General features: G+C 46.4%; 2 protein-coding genes across 2 annotated transcripts in view; one reads left to right on the top strand and one right to left on the bottom strand.

Annotated features, from left to right (window-relative positions):
* gfra1b (gdnf family receptor alpha 1b) overlaps positions 1 to 9022 on the top strand; it is a 36268-nt gene extending 27246 nt beyond the window's left edge. Inside the window, 4 exon segments of the mRNA XM_048233853.1 lie at positions 223 to 357; positions 2914 to 3113; positions 6345 to 6392; positions 7285 to 9022. Of these exon segments, the coding sequence (XP_048089810.1) occupies positions 223 to 357; positions 2914 to 3113; positions 6345 to 6392; positions 7285 to 7461 (560 nt within the window). The 3' untranslated portion in view covers positions 7462 to 9022.
* A 6442-nt stretch (positions 9023 to 15464) lies between these two features.
* Positions 15465 to 24221, bottom strand: part of atrnl1b (attractin-like 1b) — a 137079-nt gene continuing 128322 nt past the window's right edge. The window contains 1 exon segment of the mRNA XM_048232840.1: positions 15465 to 18387. Within this exon segment, the coding sequence (XP_048088797.1) occupies positions 18263 to 18387 (125 nt within the window). The 3' untranslated portion in view covers positions 15465 to 18262.

The raw sequence follows: 24221 nt of genomic DNA on the forward strand, positions 1-24221 counted from the left end.
ATCTATACACACTTGGATGCGGTGCACTCCCGTTATGATGTTTTTGCATTATGGTCATTTCATAGGTCAGTAGGACCACTTGAATGCATTTGTAATTCTTGTTTTTCCGAGACTGATCCTATTCTGCAGGACATTGTTCATCCATAGGAATGGAGTGGAAAGGACATGTTAGTGAGATGCCCTGCTGAGTGATGGTCTCTTCCTGTTTGTTGTGACTCGTAGGCACGGTGATGACACCCAACTACCTGCGCACGGCTGCCATCAGCGTGTCGCCATGGTGCAACTGCAGTGGCAGCGGCAACGCCAAGGCCGAGTGTGACACGTTCACCGAATTCTTCACTGACAACCGCTGCCTCCGTAAGTCTCCTCCACTCTCTCTCTCTCTCTTTCCGGCTCTTTCTTAGAACCCCCCCGCCCCCTTCTTCTGTTTTCTTCTTCTCCTCTCCTCTCTATTCCTCTCTTCTCCTCTCCTCTCCTCTCTATTCCTCTCTTCTCCTCTCCTCTCCTGTTTATTCCTCTCTTCTCCTCTCACTCTGTTTGTTCCTGTGGTGGGCTCGAGTGCCGCTGCGTTCCCGTGGCTGCCTGGATGACTGACAGGTCTCCTCTGCGTTTTGTCACTCTCTCGCTGAGGCTCGTTGATTGACAAGTCCAGTCCCGCTGTGTGTGTGTGTGTGTGTGTGTGTGTGTGTGTGTGTGTGTGTGTGTGTGTGTTGTGTGTGTGTGGGGCACCACGCGCCGGAATCACGTGTAGTAGTAACAAAATCTCCCCCCCACCATCAGAGAGCCACCTATAGAGGTCGGCCATCTTCCAACAAGAGAGTGAGGCTTCAGGCTGAAGTTCCCCACTCAGCGGATGCAGGGGGTGGCTGGATTTGACAGAACAAAAAGCAATAAAGAGGCACTACGCAGTTGTCCCTGAGTCAGATAGACAAGTGAAAACAGGTATTATTGTGTCAGCGAGTTAGTCAAAAACATCCATTTGGAGAGACGGGAGGGGAGTCGGAGGGATGGGGTGCCCAGGAGATGGATGCCATGGAGATTTAGTAGTTTAGCTATTTATTTATATGTTCATTTTTATTATCAGAAAACGGAAGCACTTATAAGGGACGATTGGGCGATGACAGGTAATTGTGGAGCTTTTGTTCAGAGGACTTAAAAGAAAGAAAAGTCCAACTGTGTGTGACATATTCATTATGTGCAGAGAGAAAGAGAGAAAGAGAGATAGAGAGAAAGAGAGAGAGAGAGAGAGAGAGTAAATATTGACAAAAAGGCGGACTTGGCAAGCTGAAAGCTGAGACTCCTGAGAGCTCCATGGCGATGTCATCAGTGTCTCCTAAGTTCTTGGAAAACAGTTCTTCTGGAACTTTCTTTTTTCTCTCTTCCTCTGCCGGGAGCAGCAGACGGGGGAACTCTCCAAAGCCATTACGCGCTGGTTGTTATGGTATCCATCAGTACCTGCTGCTTGCCATTACAATGTCACTGATTATTCATTCGAACATATGTCTCCCTTCACAGGCAACAGCAATTAACCCCGTCAGACTACTCGGGTGCGGGAGAACAAGATGAGAATCGGGATGAGCATTTTTTTGACGTCAAAACTTGTTATGGGTAAAAGAAGCGAGTGATTGTCGAGAGCAGGATCCTATAGAGTTCTCCTCAGCGCTGATGGATGTAGTAGCTTTGTGTACTCTACAAGTAGACACAGACGTTCAAGCCAGCCAGTACAGCACCAAAAGAGGATAAAGATAAAAAGAAAAAAAAAGGGGGTCTGTTTGAAGGCTGAACTTGACAAAAGCTCCCCCATGCGAGCAAAAAGTCTCTGCACAGCATCTTCTGTGCGTGAATGGAAGGTAAGGAAGAAAGAAAACAACAGTCTTTACCTTGCGCCAGGTGGCGGTAAGGAATGTTTACCTACCGCCTCCTCCTCGCTCGCTGCGGCTGGACGGCCACCGGGAGGCCAGAGAAAGCAGAGAGCTGACCGGACCGGGCGCTTCCTGTGGCGAGCTATTACGATGCCTCCGCCAGTCACCCTCGTACGTCACGTCAGAGTGTTGGGGGGAGCAGGTGGCTTTTCCTCCCCCCTCTGCCTCCCATCTCTCCCTCTCTCCCTCCTGGACGCCTCTCTAATGGCAGACACAACATCCACTCAGGTGGCTCTTTGTCACCACCGAGGATGTATTCACTAAGTCACCACAAGTCCTCTTACACAGAAAGAGAAAAGTGAGTGAGCAAGAGAGAGAAAGAGAGAGAAGAGAGAGAAAGAGAAAGAGACAGAGGGATGGACTCTTAGGAGACAAAAAAGAGTGACCGAGTAGGAGGAGAAGGAGAGAGCTTTTTTTGTCGTCGTTCAGAAAATGGGGAGTACATGTCTACCTTTCCCCCTCCCTCCCTCTGCACAATCAGTCCGCCATTGTGGCACATAGATGACGCGCTGTGCTGAAAAGGGGCCTGCGGTCCGTGCTTCAATAGGAACCCCGAGACTAAGTGGCCAATATAATGCTCATTGAAAGGCTTCTAAATGGAGCGAATCAAGTTTTAATGAAATGCGACCCACTGAGACCATTTGAAATAAGGTTTCTTATTCCTATAAAAAGCTAGCTAGTGCCAGTGCTCCTCGCAAGGAGAACTGTCTGGTATTATGGAAGGTTTTATTGTACTGTGCGTTTGTGTGAATGTGTGTATGAGTTAGACTTCGTTGTGGTTTTTCATGTATGGTGGACTTTTCATAGCGGTCTTGAAGGGTGCAATTTATACCCAGACATGACAGACGTGTAATCTATATCTGTCACTGTACCATGTCTATTATAAATTTAATCTATGAAATTACAACTGCTGCCAGTTTAAGTATATCACTAAGATGTGTGTGTGTGTGTGTGTGTGTGTGTGTGTGTGTGTGTGTGTGGATCCCTGTAGGTAATGCCATCCAAGCCTTTGGGAACGGCACAGATGTTGGGGTGTGGCAGCCTCAGCCCCCAGTCCATCCCACGCCCCTGCACCCCAACACCCCACCCCGGGGCAGGGACAAGACCACCAACGCCGTGGATGACCCCTCTCTGTCCAACCACCTGGACTTGGGGGAAGATGCCATGTTCCGCTTCTGTGGGAACCTGCAGGTGAGCCATGGACAAACGTCCAGGACACACACAGACACAGACACGCACACACACACGCACACACACACACACACACACACACAAAAGTCATTGCTTTTGTTTTTCTATTTCTCAGAAAGCAAAACCCTGATGAAATATGCGGTCTCGCTATGTATGCAAGCTTCTTTGCACAAAAATATCTCTCACATAAAACAAGCCTCTAAGCCTCAGCGAAATTGTTATCTCCCTTTATGGGCGACAGGAAGATGATGGCAATTATCATGGCCAAATACATTTGCTCGGGGTGTTTCATAAAAATGCATCCGAGTGTGGACCAGTCACGTTCCGGCCCGATAAGGATCAGATCTGATAGTAGAGTTGGCAGTTGTGTTGGCACACAAAAAATAACACGAAAACACACACACACACACACACACACACACACACGGCTGTTGGTTTAGCCCCAGAGAAGTAGGACTATGTGAGCCAGTGGGTTGAGTGAGAGGGTTCAATCCTCCTGGGGAACCAGAAGGTTGAAAAAATGATCCTCTACCCATTCATCCCAACCCCACTCCACCAAACAACCCCAAAACTCCCCCCAGGGTGTTTAGTTTTAGTTTTTATCTCTACTCACAACTCATTTCTGGCCTGAGGGCATCAGCTCAAAGAATGTGCTATGTGGTAAATAAAGATAAAGGGCAGATACAAGTAAAAATATGTATATATTCAATATATATATATATAAAACATATATACATATACATATATACACATATATATGACTTTAATCTCCTCGCGATATATGAATTTTACCTGCATTTTATTGCACACATACAGTACACAGCATTGGCAAATGAAATTTCTCCACTTGCTCTGTTCTCTGCTTCCATTTGAAATGTCTCTGTATGTGATCTGAGCCTTTAAACTGTGGTGGAAATGTTGTATCATACCTATGGACAGAACCATAATGTCTCTGTATGTGATCTGAGCCCTTAAGCTGTGGTGGAAATGTTGTATCATACCTATGGACAGAATCATAATGTCTCTGTATGTGATCTGAGCCCTTAAGCTGTGGTGGAAATGTTGTGTCATACCTATGGACAGAATCATAATGTTGATTGTCACAGCCCAATGTGCTCGCTCTGGATAGTTAATGAAATCCAGTGTGCAGCCGAGCTTCGGTTAGTCACACGCAGCTCTGATAAGCATCAGATCTGATACAACATGAAAGATGCCAGTCTGCGGGGTGCATTGGTACATAAACCCGCACACACACACACACACACGCACACTCGCACACACACACACACACACACACACACACACACACACACACACACACACACGCACACACACAGATACACACACACACACACACACACACACACACACACACACACACACACACACACACACACACACACACAGTGTGGCCCTCTGAGGGATGGTTTTAGAATGCAGAGCTTGTGTACTGATGCAGAGGAAAAAACGTCACAAGCTTGTTTTCTCTATTTCTTTCTTTTTTTTGCGAGGTTCGCTGCAATATGAGGCCTTTCACTTCACTGCTTCCAGTCACAAGATGAGATGAGAGTTCCGTTTTGATTGATGTGTACTATGATTACTGCACACAAGCACAAACACACACGGAAAACAGACAGACAGACTTGACTCAGACACACACGCACACACACACACATGCATGCTGAGTCTGTTTGGGGAGAACTGGAAGGCACCAGGCTGCCAGGGCTGTCTTGTCCTGGCTAATTGGTTGGCACATTAACATCAGGAAGTGCCGTGAGCCGGTAACGAGTCGCCCAACCCCAAGCACACCAAGTCCACCAGGGCCCCACCCTCTCAGACGATCTGTGGCTCTGTTTACCTCCAGCCAAGCTTACACACGCACACAAACACACACACACACACACACACACACACACACACACACACACCACTGACTCCTACACTCGTAAGCATACGTACTTTCACACTTTCTAGCATACAAACAAACACACACCATTTTTCACACCCTCATGCATACTTAAACAGACACACACACACACACACACACACAACACACACAGATGGAGACAATCAGTCACCCACTCGCTGACGGTGAAGTCCGCATCTCCGCGGTCTCTTAGGTGACAGACACCAGTCACTGTTGCCATGGTGTGTCTGGCGAGCCGGCAAAGTTTTATTTCCCTTCACCCGGACAAAGGATGCTTTTTTTCTTTTCTTTTTATCATCTTCTCCAACTTTGCTCTTTACCGTTTTAAAGCGAAGGAAAAAACAAAACAAAACTTTGCAAACCTTTATTGTTGCAATCAGATTACATCAAATACCCCCACCACTGTTGCTACCCACCACCCCATACATTTAGCACTGCTATTCATCATGCTGCCTTAATAGTGATAATATGATTTATTGCAGGGACATATTTTCTTTAGTGGGATAGACCTCCAGGAGAGAGATTAATCATTCTTTCCCTGCAATCCCCATTCCCCTAGAATTAGTTACACTCTCCACCCATTGTGTGCGGCAAGTTTGTTATGAAGTGCGTCCTACACAGGCTCACTTAATCATGGCGGCCATCCTATCTCCCTATCATGCGTGTGTGAGCATGAGTGCGCAGTTGTGTGTGTTTGTGTGTGTGTGTGTGTGTCGAGGGAGATTCACTGTGGGGGTATTTTAGGAAAACAGTAGCCTTTTAATTGATCTGTCAGAAGCATGCACATCCATACTCAAGCACACACGCTTCCACACACATGCGTGCAGTGCACATCACAAACACACTCACAAACAAACACACACACACACACACACATCACAAACACACTCACAAACAAACACACACACACACACACACACACACACACACAGAAATGCACACAAATTGACCATTTGCAGGAAAGCAGGCCAATAGGAAGCCTGCGGGGGGCTTTCAGAGCAGCGACATGCATCGACCCCTATTGGTCGCCGATCAGTAGAGTTTAAGTGGCATCATCATTATATGAAGCTCTTCCCTCCATGGGGAGATGTCAACTTCTGCGATAACTCTGCAGGAAGTTTCCACTTGACCACCAGTTCAGTTTATGCAAGGACAAAAACAAAATGAAACCATAAGATAAAAAAAACTAAATACATGGAACATGGAAAGTTGCACTAGTGATACGCACTGCTGAACTCGTGTTCAAATGGTCTTCTAAGAGATTTGTTTATTTCTGGCTTTTTTCCTTTTTTTCCACCCTCCAGGCTCAGAAGCTGAAGTCAAACGCAACGCTGGACACGTCTCTGTGTGTGGTAAGTTTTGGTTCTTTAATTGCCACTATTAACGGAACGCTACAGATGAAGCATAAATATTTTCCCTCCACTCCAGACGCCGAGCAGTTGTTTCAAGTTTGGTTCAGGGCCTTCGAGCTAAATGGGGCTGGGAGGCCGGACCTCCAGGCGCATAATTTTAGAAATATTACTGTGATAATGCTGCTCGTGTTACACACGCATACACACATTCCGCGATTTCTGGCATAGTGTTATGGCGCTCGTTTTACACTTTATTGGGAGGGCCAGTTGTTGTTTTTTTCCCCTGTCAGGAGCATAACCGATCGGAGGCGTACGTGACTGGTCAGAGAAAGCTAGCATATGCCTCGATGAACTCTGACCGCTCCGGTCACTGCAGCTCTCGCTCTGTTTTTCCAGGCTCTGATTTCATGCCAGCCCGAATTCATCTGCAGAAATCCGATGCAAATGAGCAGTGCTTTATTTCAGTGACTGAAATGTTACTCATCTGTGTTAACTTATTTTGAAAGAATATACGTTGCGTAGACATTATATCCACATGTGAAGTCATATATTTATCTATTCTGAGATTTGTTTACAAGAAATTACCATTACCACAATATGTACAAAGTAACCAAACCAACAGAATATATAATGTGATTATTATTAACTGTGTGTTCTTGATTATGATCTATGTACGTATGTATATATATATCATGTATTCATATTTATACATAGATTTATTATTTATGATTTGTTAATGCAGTCCCACCTGTTCCCCTGTCAACATGCATACATGTCAGCGTGCCCTAAGACGCACTTGAGCAGGTTTTCCAGTGCAACACGATACTACTGACTAGCTTGAACGCTTTACTGTGCGAACTTTGACCTCTGCTCTCACTGACCTCACCCGCAGCTCGACGACCACAGCACCTCCAACTCCATCGTCCAGAATGCGGCGGTGGCGACGGCTCCTCTCCCCGGCCCGGGCCTCCTCCTCCTCCTCATCCTGCTGCTCCCAGTCACCTCCTCCCTCCTCCAGCTCCAGCCTCCTCCAGCCTCCTCCCTGCTCACGGCTCTGCTGGGCTTGTAGCCGCCTCTGTGGGGACCAGTCGGTCAGGCAGAGCTGGGCCTCTGTACCATACTCCGTATATAGCATCATCCATTTTATTATTATTATTATTATTATTATTATCAGTTTTGATTTTTTATTTTTATTTTTTTTCCTGTCTTCTGCGAGTGATACTGTCCAAGGTGTGATGTTGTAGGTGTGCCGGCGTCGTACTGGATCCAGCTGCTTTTATTTTTTAGCTTTTTAGAAAAACGTGTCAAGACACATGCCAGATGGACTGAACGAAAGGAGGTTTACGGAGACTGAGTTCAGAGGGCTGGAGATTGACCGGAACGTCTTTTTCTTTTACGGTTTCGACGCTAGAGAGTCACGCGCTTCTTTTCTGTTTTGAACTCTCAGCAAGACGAAGGACTATGGCTATGGCTATGCTTGATTGAGTCGTAGAGTCTATCGGAGGTTACGAGGAAGACTATATTTTCTGCCATGGGTTGCCAGCTCATGACTTACCTATAGAAGTTATGGACAGCACAGTGACAACAGTGATTTGTGCTTCTGTGGAATTTGATGCTGTGCCCCCCTCAACCACTGAACCTCATGAAAGCAGTGTCACCTCTCTGCATCAACTTATCTGCTCATCCTTGGCACACTTTAAAAAAAAAAATATTTCCCATTATGGCTCCTGTTTGGATATCACCCACTGGCTGAAAATCATACCTTGCACGCGATGGCTTCTTCCCAATCATAAGCGGGGTCAACTGTGCTGCCACCTCACACACATGCGACACGCGACCTCATGTGACCGCAACGCATATCTGCCTGGACTGTCCATGAAAGCACAGAAAGACAAAGACTGCACACGTGTTACACGGGGGTGTAAAGGGTGAGGCCTGTAAAGCCAGAATAATGGGAAACAGTAAAGACTGGTCTGGTGTCCTCCTGATATGGATACGAACTGTCCTTTAAAAAGACTTGCTCTGTTCACGACGCCAAGAGTCTTTCTCCTCAGGCTAAATATGACAAACCCACAGTGGAAGGAACACAAGTGATAAAAGTCCGATGGCACAGCCATTCAGTATTCAACATTTTGCGGCACCTTCTTTGCAGATGTGTGTATGATCATGGCAGCCATTCACTTGTACAGCGAAATAGCGAGTTCACTAAATATCTCTTGTGTTCGTAGTTCCCAGATTTCTTTCTTTGACTGAGCATATACGTTTTATGACCTCTTTATGATATTCGATTGTCTATATGTCATGTAAAATATCATCTGTTGTGTTATGATAGTCAACAGCATTGAACCACTGAAATGAGTTGCAAGCTACGCTTGTTTAGCTCAGTTCACTGTAGCCATGATATGTAGTGTAATGTTCAATAAGTGATCAATGGTTATTTCATTATTTCAGGTGCTGATGAAATATCATTTCTGTATAGTTGTGGTAATGTTAATCTGTTAAAAAAAGTATAAGGGTCAGTAAGAAACATACGGTTATGGACTAACTTACTCATACAATTAGATAAGTTAACAGAAATGCCCTCTTGTATGGCTTTTGTGCTCAAAGAAAATAAAAGAGACTGTATTCGATTTTAGAATTCATTCCTTAATGGACCAATAGATCATATTGTCTGAGGGCAAAGGCACAGGCACAATGTGAACCGAAATCTGTTTGCTCAAGGGTGGTCAATTTATTTATTTTGTGCATTGTCATTATTTCTAAAGGGTTTGAAAAAAAAAGTTAGGCGAGGCTTTGAATCATTCCTTTTCTGAACAGATATTCCAGTGGAGGAGTGGAGTACCCCCCCAACCCCCCATCAGTGTTATCCATCGACAGAGAACATCAGTGGAATATGAACTGGCCATTAAGTCATTAATAATATGATCAACTATTCACTTCCCCCCACGGTGGGATGCTGTTACGGGTCGCTCTCATTATGATTGATGCGGGGTAATATATTTCACCCCTTTACTGCCATTAGCAGCCAGAGGGCATGATGTTTGATTTTGCAGTTTTTAGATATCGTAAAAACTGCTCCATTAAAAAATACGGATCAGTCGACCTCATAAATAAAAGTCCTTGTTTGTGGAGAGCAATGTGCAGAAAAAAAACCCACTTAAAAGTCCATTTAACATGCAGTAATTCCTACAACAAAAGTATATTTCTCATTTTTACTCAGGAGTCAGACATGTTGTGTATGTTGGCAGAGAGTGAGCCTGAGAAGGCTATCTCTCTGCACTGGGAGTGAGGAGGGATGATGATTTGCCCTTCTGGCCTTGGGGCTAAACACCACCTGAGCTGCTAGCGTGGAGACCTGAGCGCGCGGGTAGGCGGGCGGGCGCAAGCCGCATCGCTGCCCGCTGCCAGTTCTAATGCCACCGTCTCTGCTTATCACGGCGCATTATGCTTGACCCCCCCTGGCAGCCGGGATTAAGTGATAATGTGGACGCCACGCAGGCCCGACTGTCAGTCAGATCACTCCTGTCGCCGAGGCGATGCCGATGTGAATGACAACGGCAGAGGCGAGGCGATCGACCACAAGTCAGAAGGAATCTGGACAGCGGCAGTTCCTCATCCAGGTAGAGGTAGATGGAAATGAAGGGAGAGATAGGTAGATATATATATATATATATATAGAGAGAGAGAGAGAGAGAGAGAGAGAGAGAGAGAGAGAGAAAGGAGGTAAGAGAGGAGAGTGAGGCAGTTTCTTTTAAGGTGTTATGATTGAAAATGTGTCTCAAGAGCTGTGGAGATTTATGGTCCACATTATTCCACGGGGCAGTGTGATGGGGGTGATGGTGGTGGTGGAGGGGGTTGGAGGGATGGAATTTATGTAAAAATCCATAACCTTACCACCGAAACACCTCTCCCTATGAATGACGGAAGAGACAGGATACAAGAGTGCGTGCGTGACAAAAGAACAAGAGCACACTAAAACACGGATCCCATCCCATGCAAACTGAATTGAGAGAGAAAGAGAGAGAAAGAGAGAGAGAGAGAGAGTGTGTATGTGTGGAGGAGGGGGGGGTGAGTAAGGGAGCAAAAGAGATGAGGCCCTTTCTGCATATCCGGCCCCATTCTCCTCCCAGACGATTGCAATCTCCTCCCCTCCCCAAAATTGCATGGCATCGATAGATCTTCATCAGTATCACAGTGCTGCCTAGGCCGATCGTGTGGTAGGAGGGGAGGAGCGGGGGTGGGGGGGGGGGGTATGATACCTGTCACTGGCGCCGCTCGCTGGGCAACAGCGGAGGGAGTCTCATCCGGCCCCACGGCTGCTACAGAAAGAGTCTAATTAAAGCCAACCATAACCTCTCTCCCCCCTTTCATGCATATGCAATAATGCAAAACTAGATTATATGAGAAGGGGGAGGGGGGGAGTGTTGGGCGGGCAAACAGCTTTAAGAGACGGAACCTGGGGAGGAGTCGTCGACCCTCTCTTCCGTAATTACCACCATCAGATGAAGGGAAAGGGGGTGGGAGAGGGGAAAGAGGCTTGGGTACGGGGGGGGAAAAGGAGACAATATAATCACATGTAAGCAACCCCCATCCCCACAAGCACTCTCCACCTACCCCCCACTCTCCAGTGCCACCTGTCCTAAAAGGGAAGAAATCATATCTAATTACTCCACCTCTGACCTCCCCTGCGCTCCCCCTGCCTGGAGCGACTGCGACTGCGGCAAGAAGACGGCAGTGAGCTTCCGCCGCTTTGCAGGAGCGATGAGGAAGAAAAAAGAACATGGCACTTGGAGATGATGACTTCTGCACTCATTCTCTCGTTGTTTGCAATGTCTGGTAAATGCCATAGTGTGGTAAAGTGCTTGTTTTTGAAATGCTGTTCCTCCAAGAAGGGCAGGATAATAAGCATGGGGAGAATAAATTATTTGGTTCTCTGGTAGTGTCGTTTATCGTACACGCGCCAGTGTCTTTCTTCCTAACTTTTACCGAAAAGGTGAGAAGTGCTTTAAGTTTCTAGCAAGAAGATATTTTTCACCAGGCACAAGCATCATTCAAACTCAGAAGAAGTACTTGACAGGACTTGAGATATAGAATGAGAGAATGATAGAGAGAGAGAGAGAGAGAGAGAGAGAGAGAGAAAACAGAGAAAGGGAAAAGAAAGAAAGGGGGGACTTTGAGAGGGGGTAAGAATGCTGAGAAGTGGTTGCTGCCTGAGTTGTCTGTGTGACAGCCAGTCACTGTGGGAAAGAAAGCAGTATGGCTTGACGAGATTCTAAAAGAGCTCGCTGTGAGCACACTGCAACTGAAGCTGATCAGTTGGCCTGGGGACTTGAACCAGCCAAATCCTATGGCTGTGACATTTATTATGGAGCCCTGCATGCTCGTCCAAGGGCTAATTCTGTCATGACCCCGCAGACTTTCTCTTTTGCATGAGGTGGCCGGCCAAAGGTGGGTGATGCCGCTGCCTTTAAAATTGCTGCCCACCGCTGCCCCGCACTCCCTCAAGCTGCACTGCATCTGCTGATCAACGGCTCACCCATTAGTCATGGAATTAATCCCTACCTTTGGTGCAGTCAGTGGGGCCAGTGCAACGGGGTGCTGTGTAATGGAAGCCCCCCCCCGCCCTCCGTCCTCCCACTTGGCCTTGCCCTGCGAATGACTCATCTGGCTCCTTCTGAGCAGCAGTGCATAGTGGAGGTCTTTGTTGCAAACAAATGACAATTAGAGATAATGGCCGGCCACAAAGCATGTGGAACAGAGACCACAATGGTGCAGTCCTCCACTCATTTGGGGCTAACAGAGGCAACATACAGAGAACAGACACCTCCTTTGTGACCAGATCGTCCGTCTTTGCCTATATAATTTGCAATCAGTCGACGTAAAATGACCCCCCTACCACACACACACATTAATGCGGAAATGATGGCCTGGGAAGGAAAGTTCAAGCCGAACATTAATCATTTTTTGGGGTAGGGGTCAGCTAGATCCACGCATCGCGCCCAATTTCACACTGAATTAGCAGCCGACGTCAAAAAAGCTCGCAGTGTAAATAGCAAGTTCAATCGAAATGCCAGGAGGTTAACAGCCGGCACACTGAAAACAGACAAGTGAATGACTTCAAAGAACACACAGTCGTACACAAAGCCTCCCCGTTTTTTTCCCCCTTTTGTAGCCACTGCCCATTGGGTGACACACAGCTCTAAAATGTCTCTCAACGAAACCATCATCTTGCCTGTCAGCATTACTCATTCCTGCTCTATCCATTTTCTCTGATCGAATGTGGCCCGAAACTCCTATTCCCCTCCATTTCTGTTTCAGGGGAGGTGGGGGACATGCCACAGGGTGCATCAGAAAAATGGAGTCGCTCTCCTCAGCAGAAATGGCGTCTTTATTGCCACATGAGCCTCCTATACATTAAGCCCCAAAAAAAATCAGGCGAAATGCCATTCGATTCCAAGATGGACTGCCAGGGTAACTTCAGCTAGAGTAAATAAATGGCAGCAGGGATTGGGAATGGGGTAGGGTGGGGGGGTTCGGCAGGCAATGTGTATTAGCAGGAGTGGCACTGCCGTGGCTCGCTGGCGCTCCCCATGGTGCAGGTGTCACAGAAGATGAATGATGTATTGGGCCACCATCGCTCACCCACCCCACTCCCTCCCCTGTATTACCAGCAAAGCACACTCTCATTAATATCTCTTAATGCTAGCGCCAGACACCTTGATTTACAGTGAGCTCCGCCTGCCAAGCATAACCGATAAAGAGCGGCAGACATCCCTCACTCAGACTCTTCCCCCTTCTGTCACATCTGCATGAGTTATGCCCACAGCCCCGCCATCCCTCCCTCTACCACCGCCAATCCCCCCAACACACACACACACACACAAACTCATTCCCTGAGTTACTCTATGGCTCCGATTGACAGACTCATCTTTTCGTGGAATCGTCATTTCCACCTAAGGGAGCTGAGAGAGTTGAGGGGGGAGTGGTAGCTAGGGGGAGGCAGGGGGAACAGATAGAGAAAGGCAACAAAGATGGAGAGACATGCTGTGTATGTCTTTGCTATTTGCTATTCGCTTGTGCTGAGCCTTGTGGCATTTTGTAAGGTCTTGTAACAACGTTGCCCACGCAAGCTTGATTTATGGGTCCATGTCACAAAGTGGCACGAGGAGTTGAAAACTGTGCTGACTGATGCGTATCAGTCAAATGCTGGCATATCTTTCGCAGTTAATTATCATGACTAAATATGTCAGAATATGCCACATCAGAGTGCAAGGACACATAACTCACAACACAAGAAACACTAGAAAGAAATACCAGGATCCTCAAACCACCAGTGCACTTGGAAAGGAAATGAAAAGAGTAAATACAGCATTTACTAGAACATATTTGGTTTGAGATAAAAATTGGATTTTGGTACAAAGGCTGGTTTGAGAAATAAATAATGATGAAAAAAATAGCCACAAGCAGCCATCATAAGGGTCCATAGCAACTGCAACAAATAGTAGAAGTGGTTCAACAGCTTCAAAAGGAGAAAGAGTTGGAATTGCTGGAACAATCAAAGTACTTTGAGATTTCCCCTCTCCCCAATCTTTCCAAATACCACACGGTTCCCAAGATGTCAGCCAAAACACAAATTTATTTATTATAGTGCCCCCTACAGTCCGTTGAGGTCGCTCCCAGGATTTGAGCCTACATTCCAAGTTTGGTGTCTGTATGATTAATAGTTTTGGCTGCCCAAATACGATCTCTACAAACACAATAAGCTTCCTGCAGCTTTGTTGCATGGACCCTTTTAAAAATCTTTCCAAACCAGCACCGAGTGCCTGGACTTGGATTTTCTATGGCAAAATCTTTTTTTAGTCATAAATGTTCCTTTTTTGTCGAAAAGCATGTTCACTCCAGTGGAAACCCGCATAGTCTGTGACACTCTCACTCTCCTAGCCTACACCCATGCAGAAGCGGGAGGAGATATTGCTTGTCGGGAGGAATGCACATAGAATACACAAACCAATCAAATGCATTCATCACTGCCTGAGCTGCACGGCATGGCACAGAACGTTCTGGATGTTTCCCCGTCATCCTCCGTGTTGACAGCCAGACTCGAGTGTGACTGTGAACTCGGTGGGCAGATCCCCACTGAGTTATTCGCGCCGCTCCTTGGAGAATGTTTATGGGCATTAGTCAGCTGTGACAGCCCCCTCTGTCTCTGTCCATTCCCTCTTCTTTCCTTTCCACTCACTTTCCCTCTCCCTTGTCCTCACCTGAGCACACTGTCTGTCTGGACTCAGGAGAGTTTCTGATGGGAAGGTAGGGAGGGAACGAGGGAGGGAGGGAGGGAGGTATAGTGCCCTCGCTGTCAACAACTGTCTGTTTCCTAAAAGGCAGCATTCAGATTGTACAAAAGCTCATCTTCTGCTTCATACTTAAGAGTTGATTTTGTAAGGCTTCACAAATGCAATACAACAGGCAAAATGTGTGAACATGGTTTTGTGATCATAATGACCCAGAAAGAGAAGGGGCTCAGTCAAAAAACAGAATATCAGACAAATTTTGACTCCCTACTACTACTTTGACTCTCTAACCCACCAATTTGCTTCAGAAAACCTTCTTGGCAGAGTCTATGTAACTGACTGTTTACTGTATAGTCGACAGTATCTAGCATAAAAGCACAGAACTTTCATTTTTTCTATTAGAGCCTGGAAAAAAACTAAGCCTCTAATCATGCAACACAAAATTTACATCCAATTTTATCATTATCATTCACTTTGGGTAATGCCTTGCATAGTTACTGAATTAGATTTCCCTTCACCATAAACAAAGAAAATACGTCAAAGTGTAAATTAACAAGTAGGACATGTTAATGTTTTCTTCAAGTACAGAATGTTCAGCTGTTTTATTTGTTCATCTGTCCATGGTTAAAGTACAACAGATCAATCTTGTGCACCGAAGGAACTTTCTGTTTCTTTTTCCATCAACACAAAACAGTGAGTGATCGTGCTTCCTGTGCATCGCCATAGTGATCCACAGCCATGTAATAAGTGTTTATAACTGTGTAATTACAAAATCATACCATTTCACATCCGCAAATAGGCTTTAATAAGGTCAAAATGACATGTACACTATTACTACAATATTACAATCTGGAAAAAAGAAAATAACTTTACAATGCCCAAGTGCTCCATACTGGAACAGTTGCACAGCAGCAACTACTGAGTGACATTGCAAATACAAAAAAATGTTAATAAACTAAAAGTGTAATAACAGTGATAGTACACAGGAGTTGATCCATTATGAAAACAAACATTATTTTTTCTTTTGTCACAAACATTGTAAAAGACATTGTTTTTTTTTCATCACCGTCATTATCCTTGGAGATATAATACAGAGGTTGGGCTCTAAAATAAATGTTGTCCTCATAATATTCTTTATTAAAAACATCAGGGAAAGAAACAAAACAAAACAAAAATGAAATAAAGTAGCTACGTAAATAGCAACAGATTCACATTTGATTCACATGTTTTAAGTCCATGTCATACAAACATGTAGGGCGTGCTGTACATATTCTCAGTGTTCCCATGGAGACAAAGAACCAATCAAATCCCCATCCCCTCCATTAATAAGGTTTCTTTAGGGCTGACAGAAGCAGCAACCCAGAAGTCCTGAAGGTCCACTAACGCTGAGGTGGCCTGTCCAGCTTATCAGACTTGGATGGCCCGAAGCTGCAACTCCATTCAGAACATTCCAGTCGGGCCAGCGAGAGGTCACTGAGAGCGTCATAAAATTGTGGAGGGTTGGGGGCTCATGGTGGACGCATGGGGGAGGGCAGTGGGGTCTGTCTAACAACAGCTTTTTAATTAAGACACTCCTGTGCCACAAAATGTGACGTGTTCAATCAGAGGACTCCAGAGTTTTTTGGAGACGTGACCTGCCCACAATGCAAATGTCCTTCTGGCAGACCTGTATTGAACCTTGCCAAGAAAATAATAACATCTAACCGAAAACAAAACAAACAAAAAAAAGAAACATCATAAATCGTCCACAGTAACAGCTTCTCTGGAGATCCACAGCATATTATATAAACAGAATATTACACAACAGGCAGAATATTCATCTGCTTTATAAACAACATCATAAACATACCAGCTAAAAACAAAACAAAACAAACCAGACAAAACAAAACAAAACAAAAGCCCTCCAAGTTCATTTGTAAAAAGGGGCTGCCATTTCTTTCTCTTCTTATTTAGACATAAATCTCCCTTCATTTTTTTGCCATGCTTATGACACAGAGGATGCGCTGTCTAGCAGCCCATTGCCCATTCAAAATGGAGTTAGCTCACTGGGTCACTGAGTCTTTTGGAGAACATTGTCTCCCCCCACAGCCCCCTTTTTGATCAGTGATCCGACGAATGATGATCGAATGGAACACTAGCCCTAAGAGCACCTGCGCTAGTTTGCATCTTGTGAAGACGTCAGGCAACGCGACGGACATCAAGAGCACGTACAGACACACTGTGTGCAGCGTATAGTACTTTACATTCTGTTTAATCATAATGGAGTGTGTGTGTGTGTTTGTGTGTGTCAATCCAGACGCTTTTATCCACATAAATGAGGACAAAAAGCTGTTGACAAACTTGTTTAGCACTCACAATCTTTTTGAGTGTTTATTTGGATGTGTGTGGGTGTGTAGGTATGTATATGTGAGCCATCAAACAATGTTAGAACTGTGCGTTCTCTCTCTTCCTACTGTAGAACAAAGCAGCCAGCAGCCTTTACTTTGCTTTAGCTTAAAAAGATTGTGATAGCTTTTAGACGCTACACATGGCAATTGTTTTTAATTAAATAAAATGAGCCGTAATAGCTAGAAATACAAGAGTGATTAAGTGGCTCAGTCGGGAAAAAAATATGTCAAATTGGCAAGCAAACATAGGAGTGTAAAATCTAAAACCACTGAACAATATTTTTTCAACGTCCATGGTATTGACCTAGGAACCACAGAAAAACTGCTAGTAGTAAGCATTTACAGTTTCCCCCGTTCTGTGCATTTTCCCAAACGCAAAACTTTAACCTTCCTGTCCCCAGAGCTAATTGTGCACCACGGCAATTCTGGGATCATCTATTGATGAAGCATCAACAACAACAACAACAACAAAACTGGAGGCCGTCCTGGGATGATCGGTCCCAAGTGTAATAACCTGGCGCCCACTGTTGAACTTGCACATTTTGGGGTGATCGATCCCAGCCAGGGTTGGTAGGTGCTTTTTCCTCCGATGTCAGTTGACATGGCACTAAACCGGGAGGGGAACTGGGGGAGTTGAAGGTGACGGTCGATCCCTCCGAGGCCGTGAAGGTGCACAGGTGGAAACTAGCCACCACTGGAGAAGGTTGGGAGTTGCCAGGATGCTAAATGTGGTTCAATGCTGGAGGAGGGTTAAGGATGCTGGAGATAGCAAAAGCATATGGCAACGAAGGACAAGATGCACTTTGGACATGCAGGTATGTAGCTGCAGATGACTTGTGAGGAGGAGGAGCAGGAGGAGAAGGGAACAGGGAAAAGAGGGGAGCCTTTGATTGACAGCTCAGGGAGAGGAGGTGAAGCAGCAGATGTGGCGAAGCGGTGGGAATGGAGGGGGGAAGTCGGGGGCAGATGGGAGCTTAAAACACGCTGCTACTGAATGGGTTCCCCAATCACTTGAAAGAGGAGCCTCTCTCTTCCTCCCTCATCAACACAACGGCGGCAGCTGGACAGGCTGCAGTGGTGGGGAAGTTCGGCCAAAACAGGGTGAGCCCCCTCCATCCTCTACCCCGACGGAGGTTCGGGACGGCCAAGAGGGGGGCAGAGGGGTAAAAGAGAGAGCGAGTAGAACGGAGACTCAGACACAGGTGCCCTGGTGTGCTGGGGGGAGGGCTTTGCGGTTCTTCAGACCCTGGCTCTTCTCCTTGAAGTCCATGGGTTTCTGTTGGGAGGTGTCAATCAAAGCGCTGGCTATGGCAATGCCTGAGGGACACACAGAACCAGAGGAAGGGGAGGTGTTAGAGAGGCAAAGAAAAGTACAGTACAAAGACAATTACATAAGGGGGAAAAATCTCCTAAGAGCTTTCATAACCAGCTGTTCCTTTGGATGATGTAGAGTATTTTTTCCAGGTCATTTATACTCTAACAGAAGACAAAGACATGAACTTAAAATAGGTGAAAGTCAGGGCCAGATGTACTAACGCTTTTGTGCCCATTTCAGGCGTTTTGTTTCGCAATATGCGTGTAAAATCATTGCAAGGTATGTACAAACAGGCCGCAATGATGTAAAAGCGCAAACTGCCTGTCGCGGGAGCTGAAAGTGGCAGATTGCGATCGTCATGTCATGCATATGCATTCATGGGAGGATCCAGGGGAAAGTGGGAGTTTAGTGTAAAAAGATGGGAGGGGAAGAGTAAAGAGCGCCTAATTATGTATTCCGCGGTATGTACAAAGACTGCTCCTGAACACAAACAAAACCCAAACAAACAAATAGTTTGCAACACACGCTGAACTTTAATCAAACATTCTTTAGAACACAGCTGATCACCCATCTGCTTTTCACTTTTGAATGAAGTTCCAGTAGTTGCGGAGTGATATGAAAGACCTGAATTAGAAGCACAAACTCCGTTGCCAATGACAGCGAAAATAATGATTGCTAGAACTTTGGGAAATCCCATTCAAGTCAATGGAGCGTTCTACTTGCATTGTGAAGAGCCGTGTAATAACAAAGAAATAAAAGTTCACTTTTTTATGCATCTGCTCAAGCTCATTCTAGTGGTCACCTATAAGAGAGTTGCTTGTTAGTGTAGATAGAACAAAAGAAGCTTTCCAACAAAATGTCAGACCATTTCTTCCAAACTATCCCTCGTCTTGAGCACTGTAGGAAAAGCCCATATAACAAGTTCCTACTGTCATGCGAATCTGCGGCTAATGAAGGACTTTCACATTTTGGTGAATGGTAATTTACTCCTGAAACAAGACCTCAACGTTGTGTGTGGATATAGCCTATTAACGACCTCAAAAAAGCCATCATCATTGTGGAGGTAACATTCTTCATCCTTATCCAGGAAATTAACCGTATCAGTGCGTTAGGGTGACAATCGGTTCGTCTTCTGATAACGAGACCCACTGTGGTGAATACTGTGTGTTGGCAACGAAGGGGCATATAAATTGTGGCTGTACAAGAATTGCAAGTTCGTTGTGCAATTACCCCTGACAGTGGTGTCTAGCTTATGACACCCTGGACGTACCCCCACTCCAACAGAAAAATACATACATCATTCGGGCATATCAAAACCACTCACAAGTGTAGTTAATAGTGAGGTTAATAGCATTGAATATTTTGTTACTATGGCATCTGCAAAGAGGCTGGTATGCTGGCTGTGCATCGCATCTTGCTGTGTATAGGGCCACGTGGCTGCAGGCTGGTCAGAAATCTCATGCTGATTCCTGTCCACTGCTTGAAGTGCTTACAATGGGCCCTTTTGCATCCTGTAGACGGCCAGGTGTCGGCAAACTAGGGAAGAAATGGCAGCAGGATGCACTATGGGGACAAGGCAAGCTGTCTGAAGCAGCACGGGTCCTTTGGACATTCATGTGGATGTTACTTTAACACGTACCACAGACCTAAACATTGTTGCAGACCACGTATGGCCCTTCATGGCAATTGAAATGACCCCTCAAACCCCTGCCACACTATTTCATTGGTTCAGGAAACATGACAAACAAGACCTCAAGGTATTACCTTCGGCCTCCAAATTCCCCAGATTTCAATCCAATCAAGCACCTGTGGAATGCACTGGAAAAAGTTCCTTTGGTCCATTTCTCCAGAGAAGACAAAAGTACACAATTTCCATACACAAGTGGAAGTACAGATACTTGTGTAAAAAAGACAAAGTACAGGCACTAATATGTACTGAAAGTATAAAAGTATCCTTGACTATTTTACTGTCTGTTTCTGTTAATTGGAGCAGACTGTAGCCTAAATTGATATTCAAACTGAACAACTGTAACTATAACAACTATTTCACTGTTCCTAAAAACACCAGGCAAGCTTGTTGCCTTGTACCAAGCCAAACATTCGGTTTGAGGTAAGCTTGCTGGCAGAATAAGCCTTGTAAACAGCAAACAACAAACCATACCCCCTCCTTGTCTCATTCTTTGGAGTGGAGTGGGAGACCTTTCCCGTCAGCAGCCTGTCAAGTACCCAAACTAAGATTAGGCTGACCACTCCAACATACCTAACTGACCCTCACACTAACATGAGATCATTGATGTGATGTGCAAATGAACAACAATCATAAAAAGAAAACAACTGCACAAAGATCAGCAGTCCAAATGTTTTTCTATGACTGCCTGTTACGTCCCTGTGTGTTATGTTCCGTTTCTGGTTGCTCTGTTGTGTTTTTGCTTTCTGGTTTCAGACAATCCCGTGTGCAAGTGATGCTTAATTGCCTGGGATGTGATGGGGGCTCCGCCCTTCAAAAGGGGGTTACTGTGTCACCCTGAGACGGGCACTTTGGACTTTTGGGGGGTGCTGCTGCTGTGCCATGCTTCTGTGCTCCGCTGCTCAGAGCAAGCCACGCGCTCCAGTTCCTGCCCACTCTCAGAGTGTGAGAAAAGGCCAGGGATTGCCTGGGCCTGCGATTGAGGCCTTTTGCTGGGGCTGTTTTGCAGCCTTAGATTTGATTAATTCTTATTTTTGCTATTATTTTATTTTTTTGTAAATAAATACTTTAAATTTATCCTTTATGGTTATTTTCTGTTTTTGCCATCTCCGACACGTTTGTTCATGTTCCCTCACCACTAGACCAGGACATGACAAATTGGGGGATTTTTTTCCTGTTCTATTCGTTTTCGACTATTTGATGGCTTGTTGTTTTTTTCGCTTTTGAATCTCGTTCTTCGCTTTGTGTACTTTGTCTAAAGACATTTAAACAAAAACAGAACAGAGCAACCAGAAACAGAACATAACACACAGGATGCCCCATGCTGCACCTGCCTAAATCTGCTGCTCTATAAATCTATACATACAACATCTATGTGGCACCAATACTTTAGTAAAGTCATTCCACACCTTTGGGTACAAATAATCCTTGCATAGTATCAGCAAACCAATATGGGTCTTTCCACAGATTTATTACAAGTGGCTGAATTTTCATGATCTGCGATAACTGAAACCACAGCAACAATCCTCCATTCCTCCCATTCTTTGATGCATTTCCTCATAACTAGAACAAAGCCCACCTCTGCAATACGAGAGGCTCAGTAAAACTGTGCTTGAAGGAGCCATCAGAAAGAAGCCACCCCACATGTGGACAATTAACCAATACCCTCTACACCAGCGAACGATGATGGATTCTAAAGAGCCCGAAGAACAGGCATAAACGAGGGAAGGGTGAAGATAAACAATGCCACACTCTAATCCCTCCAGGCCTGCGTTTCGCTGAGTCAGGAGCCGGCAAAGCCAAGGAAGGAACACAACATCTCTCCTTCCTTTCTTCCCTCTCTCCCTTTTGCTCTCCCTCCATCCTTCTTTCGTTCATTCTTTCCCTCTCGCTATTTCTCTTCCTGTCTCCATCGCTCTCGCTCTCTCTCGCTCGCCCGCACAATCCCGGGGAGATGGGGAGGGCTCGGGCACAGCAGAAGCTCGGCTCGGTGCCCGGAGGCCTCGAGGGTTCGGTCACCACGCCAGCCCCAACTGCCAGGAGGGTCCTGTGGCAAAGGCTGCCTGCCTGCCGACCGCCAGTCCCTGAGAGGGCCATTATTCCGGAGAGACGCCTCGCAAATCATCACGCAACAGACTGGAGAAAGGAAGGGTGGCGGTGTGGGGCGGGTGGGGGGAGAAGTGACATGGCCGGATAAAAAAAAAAAAAAAAAAAATATACGAATAAAACCCCACCCTTGACACTTCTGCTCGCGATGGTGCCCGACAAGCAAGCCTTCCCTCCTCCTCCCTCCCTCACACTGTTCATCCCTCATTCCCTCTCCACTCTACCACACACACACACAGAGTCCCACTCCAACCCCTACAACTCCTTTCGCTATTTCAGCAATGCAATTATCTGAGCAGAACAATTCAATACTTCAGACAGGCCCAGCCGAGAGGAATTGAATTGGGGGAAGGTCTGGGAACACGGCGCTACGCTACGCAACGCGGCGCTCCGCTTCTTTGTGAGCTCCGAGGGCCGCGGCAGGATTTACATCTAGGAACGAGCCCAGCTGTAGACAGCAGCTCTGCCACTGCAAAGGATTTATTACCCACCACTAGTCTTGGAGCTGAGCGCGACGCGGTTAGCAGCGAGCGGTGGTGGGGTTCGTAACCACCACCCCCACCACCACACCCGGACCCCCCCGCCTGCCCCGGCGAGGCACTGTAGTTTCAGCTGTGGAGACCGCAAAAAGAGGGGAGGGGGGATAGAGGCTAAGGTTGGAGGTTGGGAGTGGGAGGGGACGGGATCAGGTTTGCTTACGCTCTCAGCAGGACTTTATTATGCGGCCGATCTGCCAAGCGCCTACAACCTGTGGTAGTCCCCATTGGACGAGAGAAGGTGGCGTTATGCAAGCACTGGAAGTCGGCCAGCATTGATTGAGTTCATTTGCTACGGCTCTGTGTGTTTGGGTCAGGGACAGGTGCCAAATGGGTCTGGTTTATGGGCCGGGGAAAAGTTTGTGCTCAGAGATGCTTCGGCAAATCTTTTTCTCTGTTGAGCCTGCTGATGGAAGACAGGTGAGGAGTCAGAATAGGGGGTATCAGTGATGGTGAGAAAGTTGCTCCTAATGCGTTCACAGGCTTCTGGGGGCCTTGGGTTGAGGTTTTTGGCTAAACCACCAATGAACCAACACCCACGACCTCTCAGCTCCCACCTCCGACAAAGCAACTGCATCGACCCAGTAGCACACTCTCTCCCTCCCTCTTTCTTTCTCCCTCCCTCCCTCCCTCTCTCTCTCTCTCTCTCTCTCTCTCGGTCTCTCTCGCTCTACCTGGCTCTTTTGTCCCTGGACCGTCAAGAGTGGAGGCAGCGTGCGCCCGGCTTCAAGGGTAGTCGTGTGACTGATAAGCGTTTTAGCATGCAGCCGGCACCCCTCCATTCCCAGGGTGGAGTCAAGGTCACTTTGCCCAGAACAAAACAATGTCTCTCTCTCTCTCTCCCTCTCTCGCTCGTTTGTGTCGCGGGCTGGCGGAGGCCAGTCTGACCTCCGCTAGTGGCTTGTGACGTCCTGGCAATGACAGAGAGAGAACGATGCGTCGTCTGGATGATTGACGGTTGCACTGTCACCTGTCCGACCTTGAGTGCCATATTAATGCGGGCGGTTAACTTCTTTCCCTTTCCTCCCCAGATGCCAGAGTCCTCAGAGGTAGCACTTGGTCTTTCACTCTCTCCGTTTTTCTCTCTTGCTCACTTGTTCATTCACAAGAGAGGAATTTGCGGAGAACTCTCTCTCTCCTCTCTCTCTCTCCATCTCTCTTGCTCACTTGTTCATTCACAAGAGAGGAATTTGCGGAGAACTCTCTCTCCCCTCTCTCTCTCCATCTCTCTTGCTCACTCGTTCATTCACAGGTGAGGTATATGGTGAAATCCTGGGTCTCTCACAGACAGAATGGCCATTCGAGATGAGGAGGGGGGTGGCTGGTGCTTTGGTTTGGAGAGGCGTCTTTATTTTTGGCTTACCAGAGTCCGCCAAGGAGACTGCAAATTGCTGCATTACACCAGTGCCCAGCGTGGCCAGACAAACGAGGAGGAGAGGAATTGGACTGGAGAGGCTGAGACACTCACTGAGAGATGAGCCAAAACGTCATCACAGCTCTGAACTGA

This window comes from Alosa alosa, chromosome 22 (genome assembly GCF_017589495.1).
Source record: "Alosa alosa isolate M-15738 ecotype Scorff River chromosome 22, AALO_Geno_1.1, whole genome shotgun sequence".
In the NCBI taxonomy this organism is placed as follows: domain Eukaryota; kingdom Metazoa; phylum Chordata; class Actinopteri; order Clupeiformes; family Clupeidae; genus Alosa; species Alosa alosa.